The sequence below is a fragment of the Acanthochromis polyacanthus genome, chromosome 8 (genome assembly GCF_021347895.1).
Source record: "Acanthochromis polyacanthus isolate Apoly-LR-REF ecotype Palm Island chromosome 8, KAUST_Apoly_ChrSc, whole genome shotgun sequence".
Classification (NCBI taxonomy): Eukaryota; Metazoa; Chordata; class Actinopteri; family Pomacentridae; genus Acanthochromis; species Acanthochromis polyacanthus.
This window is the reverse complement of record NC_067120.1, coordinates 24837824-24848379: the sequence shown is the minus strand read 5'-3', so window position 1 is coordinate 24848379 and position 10556 is coordinate 24837824. Positions and strand designations below refer to the sequence as shown.

General features: G+C 38.7%; 1 protein-coding gene across 5 annotated transcripts in view; it reads right to left on the bottom strand.

Annotated features, from left to right (window-relative positions):
• Window positions 1-938: 938 nt before the first annotated feature.
• Window positions 939-10556, bottom strand: part of LOC110959664 (RNA-binding Raly-like protein) — a 99108-nt gene continuing 89490 nt past the window's right edge. For all 5 annotated transcript variants that reach the window (XR_007943792.1, XR_007943793.1, XM_051952246.1 and 2 more), the window contains 2 exons: window positions 7055-7103; window positions 939-4286 (listed from right to left, as the gene is read on the bottom strand). Coding sequence is in view for 3 of the 5 variants with exons in the window: in XM_051952246.1 (XP_051808206.1) it covers window positions 7068-7103 (36 nt within the window). In the remaining 2 variants the exon portion in view is untranslated. The remainder of the gene's footprint in view (window positions 4287-7054; window positions 7104-10556) is intronic.

Genomic DNA, 10556 nt, shown 5'->3' with positions numbered 1-10556 from the left:
TGATAAGGCTCTGGTGATTTAATTAACACAATACAATAAAATTGATGTAGCCTGAATGACAATGAAAGATGTTTGGTTTCAATTCTTACTGAAGAGTTTGGGTATCTCTAAAACCCTTGAGTGTTACTTGTTTCTGCATTCTTCAAATTTTGTCCCATGTGCCAACTTTCTTCTCATCATGATGCATTTGGCCTCTTTCTGGGGAAACTTGGTAAAACCTTCACTTCAGTGCTGTATGCCAACAGGGAGAGCAGCTCCCCTACATTAGCCCCACACAAATGGATAATACTGCTGAACCTAGTGGGCAGTTAGGCATCGCTGCACCTGCAGCTGTTCCCTCTTACTCTAAAAGAAAGCTTGGGTTTTTAGAAGTGAGGTTATATGAGGTACTTCGCTAACAGTGTGTTTCTTAGTGTATTGTAAAAAACAAGATTATTTTTATGGTAAAATTCCGGCAGCTGTGATTGCCAGAACGCTACTGTAAAATTACGGTAAAACATTTTCTTCATTTACAGTAAAGAAATATTTTAATACTGTTGATTTTAAGGTAAGAAAAATGTACTTCATTCCATATTTCACTGTAAAAAAAAAAAAAGAAAAATTTTAACCTTTAGAGCAAAATGTACATGACAATACCTATAAAATAGCATTCTGGCAACCACACCTGCTGGAATTTGACTGTAAAAAAGAAAAAGCAAATATATATATATATATATATATATATATGTGTGTGTGTGTGTGTGTGTGTGTGTGTGTGTGTGTGTGTGTGTGTGTGTGTGTGTGTGTGTGTGTGTGTATATATATTTTATTTTATTTTATTTTTTCACAGTGCACTTTGCTGTGGGTCACCAGCAATCAGCAAAGTATTTTTAAATACCTAAAACATAAAGCTACACACAGAAATCAAATTAATAAAAAGCACATCAGCTCCAACCATCCAAGTTTTATGAAAAACATGTTTACTACTTTTACAATCAAACAGGTTACATTTAGCACTAACCAAACACAAAAGTATCAACAGAAGCTATAATGAAGTTTCCAAAACGACTGAGTATTTTTAGGATTTCTTATTAAAACATTTTTATCTTTTTATTTATATTTGAAATACTTTTTAAAATAAAAAGCCACTACTATGCACATAAATAATTTCAAGTGTCACTTTTTTAAACCAACAAATATTTTACATGAACATTCTGAACATATTTACAGTCACAACTATTTATATCTTTATATGTTTGACTTGGCAACACTTTAGTGGCTATACTCTCCATTGAACCATCACCCAAAATCTGGCGAAATGAAGAATATCTCATAAAATGCAATATGACTCCAACTTTAAAAACAATAAATATGACACTGGACCCTTTTTGCAGCAGTAATGATAACATATTGAATGCTACACACTTTATGTGAGTGTGCAGTGCAGCACAGTGTAACTGTCATTTAACAATGCAATGGCAGTACAACTCTACAAAAAGTCCTTTAGTATTTACTCATGCACATTTGAACTGATGGTGGTCATAAATTCACTGCCATTTTAATAACATGTAAAAATGATGAAAAATTACTATGTCTGACACATGCAACAAACATTTGAAATGCAAAGCCAGGACGAGGCTTTATCATCTTTCAGGAAACATGGGCCAGCTGGTACTTTTATCGTCAACTCTCATGTGATGGTCTCATTGCAATCTCCACCTGCTGACAAGTTTTCTTTTGAAATATATTTATTTATCAACATGGACAGTGTAGATTAATCAGTACTGACATTTCATACAGGCTGGTGTAAATAGGTCAGGCTTATTTACACCTGCAGGCCCCACTGAAACCTGAAACAAACTGGCCTACAATACTCCACTTGCTCACTTCAAAAAACTGTACTGGCTTTTCTGAAAATAGCTCTTAGATCTTAATCTTAATCTCTCTTAAGCTATCAGTTAAACTGAACCAAGCTATTATACTTTGATTTGGATAACCTGAATATAATTATTTTTATCTCATAAACAAAGCAATAGCTGACCTGGACCACAGGTTTTGTTCTGCTAAACTGGTTCTTCAGCTTATCTAAGGAAAACACAATCTGTCAAACTGATCTGTAACACAATGCTAACTCTTAGAGAACTACTGGCAGATTCATTAATTTTCTTCCAATTATTCAGCGTTGGGTCATTATGGCAGCAGCTTCCCTTTCCCTAACAACAATTTCCATTTGCCCCTGAGGGATACTGACGTGTTCCAAGGCCAGATGAGATATGTAGCCTCGTAAGTTCTGGGTTCTGGGTTCGAGGTCTCCTCCCAGTTGGACATTCCTGGAAAACTTCCGCCCACTAGGCATCCTAATCAAATGTTAAACCACCCCAACTGGCTCCTACCAACATGAAGAATCAGAAACTCCTCACTCGATTTCAGGACTCAGCCCACCCACCACACAGACAAAACCTATTTTGGCTACTTGTAGTTACAATCTTGTTCCTTCAGTCACTACCTAGAACTCATGACCATAAGTGACTGTTGGAACAAAGACCAACTTGCAAAAATGAGAGCTTCACCTCACATTAAAAAGGGAACTGCTAGCCCACCTCAACCACAACTGTTTTAGTTGCAGCATTGAAGCACTATGTAACTTTATACATAACCAAATAAAGTATTGTTTTGCAATTTTTGAAGTGGGGTTTTGTGAGGTACTTGTCCATAATCAGTGTATAGATGGAAGCTGGGCACACCCACAATTTGGAGAAGCAGACAGGAGTAGTGACAAAGATTGCTGTGGACAGAGTCAGCAACAAAACATATTTTAGCAACCTAAAAGAAAGGCATAGCCCAAAAAAATCTATATTATTTTAAGTGTCCATTAAATTTAGAATATTTTAACTGCTTTATCTTGCCATCAGACAGTCATTTTCAGCATAACAACAGGTTCATGTCAGGAAGAACCATCTGACCAAGAGGTAAAGCAGTGAATGGGCAATTGAGCATACACTTAAACTGATAGTAATTCTTTAGTTGGGTCTCTTTGGGTGGCTAAAATATATTTGGCTGCTGTCCCTCTCCACAGCATTGCATTGTTTAGTTTCTATGCCGTTACTCCTGCATGTCCAAACTGTGGGTGTGCCAACTGCAATCTAATGTAGGTAATGAACTAATTATGGATAAGTAGCTCTTACAACTCCACTTCAAAAAAAAAACAAAAAACAAACACCTAACCATTTGAGAGCTAATGTGAAACAAACAAAAAGCAGATCCAGTTATCAAAAACTGTGCTTTAAGCTAACTTTAAAGCTAGTGATTTAGCTGCTAAATGTATTGTAACCATTTTACTTGATAACTTTGTTCACTAACCTAAACTAACAAGTGATCAAAAAGAGTTTCAGCAAAACTTACTTAGACTGCTGAAAATTTCACAGTCATGGAGTTGTCGTAAAAAGATTCATAATCATAGTCATGGTGGAAAATTGTAATCTTCCAATTTATATTCACTACATGCAATTTTCCTTCTGAGCTAGTGTCCATTTCAGGAAATTGTCATAGTCCATATATCACTTTATAGCTCTTTTTCTGAGTGAACTGAACAGTGTAGACCCAGGGAGTCATAAAACTATGCTCACTCAGGCTTTAACACAGAACTATAATGCAGTCCTGCACACAGCTGGTTACACATAATGAAAGCAGGCCTGATGAAAATAAATTGTGTGATAAGGAGCTGCCAGCTGCTGCAAAACTGACTTCATTAACGGTGATCAGAGGGGAGTCCAGCAAGGACAGCATGGTTTGGGGACGGATCAGGGCAACAGCAAAGAAAATAAATCTACAGTCCGATGCTAACTTTGCAGCCAATGAACAAAATGTTTTTTGTTTGAGCCAAAGATGTCAACCTAACCTTGATTGCATTACTAAAAAAATGCAATTAAAATCTAATAAATTGCTTATTACAAAGAATTATTTTGAATGAAGAAATTTTAAAGTTGTAGTAAGCTCATTTTTGAGCCTATTGATAATACTGTAGTTGAAATCAGTGGTGATCATCTAAAAACCACTAGTATGGTTTTAAGATATTTTTAATATAGAGTGCTGATGTCGGTGATGTGTGAGGAATACAATTGAGATTTTACCATCAGCGTAAACTGGAAACCAGAACAGAAAACAGTACAACATAATACAAATCAAACTGACAGCAATGGATGAATTCAGGTGAAGAGGAGAGTTCATGCAGGTGAAGTTGCCAACATCTTCTGGAGGCATCTTCCATACCAGCTGTTACCAATGTGAGCTTCTGTTTCTACAAGGATCTGCAAAGTGAACATGAGAGAAGTCTCAAGCTATGGATCTCCAGGACACAAACACAGTCCAATATATAAAACATTTTCCAAGCTCAGCTGCAATGTTACGACTCCTTTCTCCAATACAGACTTGATCTTGTACAAAATGTATTTTACCATAAGAATTGACTAACAACAGTCCAAAAATATGCTGAGGTTAACTGATTACTCTAAATTGCCCGTAGGTGTGAATGTGAGAGTGATTGTTTGTCTGTATATGTAGCCCTGTGACAGACTGGCGACCTGTCCAGGGTGTCCCCTGCCCTCACCCGAGTCAGCTGGGATAGGCTCCAGCCCCCCCGCGACCCTAGTGAGGATAAAGCGGTGTATAGAGAATGGATGGATGGATAGATTGACTAACACAGGGGGTGAATGTCTGGTGATATGTTCAAAATAAGATTTCAACTGAAGGTAAAGACCCACATTTAAAAATCTTTTTTAAGTTTTGTGGTTCCAAATCAAATAATTATTCCACCAAGAAATGAGCTATGTGATGATCGGAACTGGTTTGTCTGTTAGTCTGTTTGTCTGTTTGCAAAATTACTCACAAACAGATGAACAGATTATGATAAAATTTTCAGCAAAGGTCAGAGATGACAGAAGGACCAACTGATTAGATTTTGGCGGTGATGCGGCTTAGAGTCTGGATCCATGGATTTGTTAAAGATTTTTGTATCATTGTGACATAGTGACATGGCATCACTCTATCTATGAACACAACATTAGCTGCCTGCTGATGATCACATGATTGCAATCCTACTACAAATGGACTGCTGTGGACCACAAATTTTTTAAAGATTTGATCCATCAGAAATCATACAACCACTGAGCAGCCTTGGTGGAGTATTGTGCTCTCTAAGGGATTTTCTTGTTTTCCTATTGACTACAGTAATTTAAACTTAAATGTACTGCTATCTTCCACAGTATTAAAAAATAATTAAATAGAAAGAGCTCTGTGGGAAAACAGATAAGTCTTTACTACAGTTTGAAAACTTCATGGAAAAAATGCCCCTCATATCTAATAAACTTCAAATTGTCTAAGCAGTGCTGTAAATTACTGCTGACCATTTTCCAAAGCATGCCACCAGCATTTTAGTACCAGGCAGCTCTTGGTTTCAGTTAATTTCATCGCTCTGTGAGGAGCAAATAAGAGACTTAAAAATGCAGTGTAAATGTTAATACTTTAAAATAAACAGCTTGGTGCCTTTATTCATGCAACCAGAGAGTCTAAAAACACTCTGCAATTCCAGTCTGCTGCTGAAAAGCAATGCTGACTTCTTATTTCATAAAATGTATTCAAGCTTTCCATCCAGGATTTTGTAGATGGTCCCGCCTCCTAACTGCATAATAAAATGACAATAAATAATTCTGGAAAAGCAACTGTTCACTGAGGGCTCAATTATCTTACATGTTTTGAGTCTTGTCAGTAGGATTTCATGGTGTACTGAAAGAAGTGAAAATTAATTAGAACACTAGAAATCTGTCTAAAAAAACACTCCACAGTATTGTAAATTATGTGCAATTTTAGGATATCCCTCTGAATTCCCGGGGTTTCTGGTCATTTTTTGCATCTGTTACATTTTTCATCACTGTGAATTCATTTTTCTTTGCAATATAAAATCCCCCATCAGCAGTACAACCATGGCTAAAAGGAGAGTGAAGTCAAAAATGTCTTTTGTGCAATATGATACAGGTATGACGCCATAAACACCAGGAGTATCCATCTGAGGCTAGAACATAAATGAAACTTTTTTGACACTAATCAGCACATTTTCATCAACTCCAGAAAAATGATTCCCCGTACTAAACGTATCTAAAACATGCCTTGATAAAGCGGATGGCGGGTTTTGAGGTTATGATTGGAGTTGCTGTTATATAATATGGATATATTCTACATTCTGTTAATGTCTGTAAACTCAATTAATATACCAAAGCTAACAATGAAGTGTATTATCTGTGTATCTTAGGCCTGACACAGCTAAAGGCTCTATGCCACTGAGCTCCATTGTTGTCCAAGAGCTGTTTAAAACATACCACTGAGTCAACGTGTGTTATTCCTTCATTACCCAGAATACATTACTGTGTTTTAAAATCGATCCCACTCACAACATTCAGCTGCCCAGCACGCTCATAGGAGCACAAAACATTGATCAATACACTGCTGCGCCTTGCCCCCAACAAATCCCCTTTTTCACCCCGTTTCGATACAGTTTGTTGAAAACTACAATGGCCAGTCATGTCAGAAAATTACTTTTCCTTTTCTAAAAATGAAACATTACACAACCATTCAAAAGTTTGGGGTCACATAGAAATGTCCTTATTTTTGAAAGAAAGACCTTTTTTCAATGAAGATGAAATGAAATGAATCAGAAATACAGTCTAGACATTGTTATTGTAGTAAATAACTATTCTAGCTGGAAACGCCTGATTTATAATGGAATATCTACATAGGGATACAGAGGCCCATTTCCAGCAACCATCACTCCTGTGTTCTAATGCTACACTGTGTTAGCTAATGGTGTTGAAACGCTAATTGATGATTAGAAAACCCTTGTGCACTTGTTTTAGCATGAGTGTGAGTTTTCACCGAAAATATAAAATTGCCTGAGTGACCCCAAACTTTTTAACAGTAGTGTACATTTAGGGTAAAGACGTTTTTTGCTGACACTAATAAAATGTAGGCTAAATCCCACCGCATCTGTTAATGAGCTCCAATGTCTAATGTGTCATCTTCATACCTGGATTGCAGCATCACAGGTTGTCCTCCCGAGAATGATAATGCTTTATCTGAAGGAAGAAAAGACAACCTTTTCACAGAGCAGTTGGACAATTAAAACTCACTGTAATTATAATTTACTGGTACAGCTTCTATCTTTACCTCCTGACCATCATCACCACTGCAGCTCATCTTAACTGAATGGAGCACTCATACATGCTCATTTCCTGTTCATAATAGCACCCTTTGTTGTGCATGCACATGGAGAGATGAATGGAAATTACTAAAACACACTCTCTTCCTCATGCACACTCAGCTTCTTCATGTCAGAAGAACAATACAGCAGATTAAAGGACGATCTGTTCCCTGCCTCCGCTCAGGCAGTGTTGCTCTGTTGGGCAGGTTTCCCTGTAAAGAAACAGAAACACGGAAAGCATCCTTCCTTCCTTCGGCTGATCTGATCCGGACCGGTGAGATGCTGAACAAAAAGACCTGCAAGGCAGCAGTAAACATGTCTTCCACCAGTGTGCAGCCATGAGTCACATGTTTACTGTTTGGTTAAAGTAATTATTTTATATGAAGATGGCATTGCAAAGTCAGGTAAAAGGATGAACCATGGCAAATAAATACTGTCTTTACAAAATTATATTTTAACACAGTTATGCTCTGACTGTTGGTAAAACACCATAGGTAATTTGAAGACATCACCGTGTGAAAAGGCATTTTTAGTTATTGTCTGACATTTTGTACAATTATGTGACTAAAAAATTTAATTGACTGATAAAGAGAATAACGGTAAGAACCCCAGATCTACCTTGCCAGGAAAACACCCAAATTCAAAACCAAACAAAGTGCCTTCCACTGATACATGAAGTGGTGGTGGACATTATCCACAAGAGGGCAGTATTACCTCATCTGACTTAGAGTGCCTGTATAACCAGAGTGGCAACAACTGGGGATTTGATGCCATTTTGTTTCCATTCACTCAATATGGGACGCGCAGCGCGAGGTGCACATTCTCGAAAAATAGTTATTTCTGGATTGCTTACTGATTTCAAGACATGTTTTGGACAAAATATTTTACTGGCTTGTTTTGTCTGGATGTCCAAGGTTGGATTATGGCCGTTTTTTGTGGAATATTTTCATCTGTGACTAGTTTTGAGCCTTCAAAGGTGAGTTGTGCTGTTTACGTTATTTGCTGTTTGTTGGACAAATGTGTTTATATTACTCGCTGTTGTAATCACATCAAAAAGTGGTTTATACCAGCGGATTCATGAGAATCTAAGCTTTCCATTGGTGTATAATGTTTCCATCATCGAGTTTGCAGCTTCGGTCAATTTAGCAAAATACATTCGCACATATGGGCCGCTGAAGTTTAACGGGTTACCCCGTTAAACTTCAGCGGTCCGTATTTTATGCATCTCCATGCATGAAAATGGTCAAAGTCAAAATAACCACATCTGCCTAAAATCACATAAAAACTTTTCTATCTGTCATTCACCCATACATCATAACATGAAAGTACATACATGGGACGAACCTGGCACAGAAACCATGATGAAGTCGGTTTCCATCCCACTCTCCGGACTTTATTTTCCCACAGTTTCCTTCTTTCAGGATCACTGGGAAACCGAAACATGTGGGATCCCTTCTCTGACCGATTTGTGCACCCAAAGGCACAACAGCCCGTCATTTTTCTGGTATTTAGGGAGCGAATAAAGACCTAGAATTACACTCTGTGGTGTAAACAACGTTAAAAGGAAAACCCGGCGTTCATGAATTGGAAACAAAATGGCGTCTATACATCACGTGACCAAAATTTTTTGGACCCGTCATGTCGCCACTCTGATATACAGGCACTCTAATCTGACTTAGAGTCCCTATATTATCAGAGTATCGACATGACTGGTCCAAAAGATTTTGGTCACATGATCTATAGGAGCCATTTTGTTTCCAATTCATGAACACCGGTTATGCCTGTTAACGTTGTTTACAACGCAGAGAGTAATTCTCGGTCTTTTTTGGCTTCATAAATACCTGAAAAATGACGGGCTGTTGTGCCTTTGGGTGCACAAATCGATCGGAGAAGGGATTACACATGTTTAGATTTCCCAGGAGTAGTGAAAGAATGAAACTGTGGGAAAATAAAGTCCGGAGAGTGGGATGGAAACCCACTTCATCATGGTTTTTGTGCCAGGTTAGTCCCATGTATGTACTTTCATGTTATGATGTATGGGTGAATGACAGATAGAAAAGTTTGATGTGATTTTAGGCAGTTGTGGTTATTTTGACTTTGACCATTTTCATGCATGGAGATGCATGAAATACGGGCCGCTGAAGAGTGGCTGGTAGGCTTTCAATGGTTGTATAATCTGAGCTTCAACAACAGCCTCCCTGTTCATTCACATGATTTCCAATTCAACAAACAGCTGACAGTTTTCTGTTTCCTATTTTCTGTTTTCCGTCCAACCTGCAGTCACTTATCAGCCTCATATGACCTGAACAGGCTCCGTGTTGTTCACCTGTTTCTGGGCTGTCAGCCGCCGTTAGCATGAGGACGCTGTTAGCCATATGCTAACAGCTGCAGCACCGTACAGGCAGACGGGAAAACGTATTTTCCTAAATTGACCGAAGCTGCAAACTCGATGATAGAAACATTATACACCCATGGAAAGCTTAGATTCTCATGAATCCGCCGGTATAAACCACTTTCAGATGTGATTACCACAGCGGGTAATATAAACACATTTGTCCAACAAACAGCAAATAACGTAAACAGCACCACTCACTTTTGAAGGCTCAAAACTAGTCACAGATGAAAATGTTCCCCAAAAACGGCCATAATCCAACCTTGGACATCCAGACAAAACAAGCCAGTAAAATATTTTGTCCAAAACATGTCTTGAAATCATTAAGCAATCCAGAAATAGCTAGTTTTCGTGAATGTGCACCTCGCACTGTGTGTCCCATATTGAGCGAATGGAAACAAAATGGCGTCAAATCCCCAGTTGTCGCCACTCTGGTTATACAGGCACTCTAATCTGACTTAGAGTCCCTATATTATCAGAGTAGCGACAACTGGGGATTTGAAGCTCGAAAGCTAGCTATTTGTGTCATACAATGAGCGGGTTGGACCCGAGCAGAGAGCCACGCATCCAAGACCAGAGGAGATGTAGAATGATTTATTGGAGGGGATGAATAATGGCGGATGGGGAAAGCCAGGGTGCAGGAGCGGGGGGTTCCAGGCAGGAGTGGGGGGTCCAGGCAGGGGAAACCGGTGACGACTGTCGGGGGGGAGCCGGAGGGGAATGAGGATGGCGGGGGATCCCGGACAGCAGAACTGAGGACGAGGAGCAGGAAAAAACAACGTTAGAAAACAGGCAGAAACTCAAACGGATTTGTTAAAAGGGCTCGAGAGCAAACTGAACTGCATGGTTCTTGTTTAACGCTCTGGCAGGGAGTGGAAGGCTGAGCCGGTCTTTATTGCAGAGGTGAGTCGTTAGTGAATGATCGTCAGCTGTCCG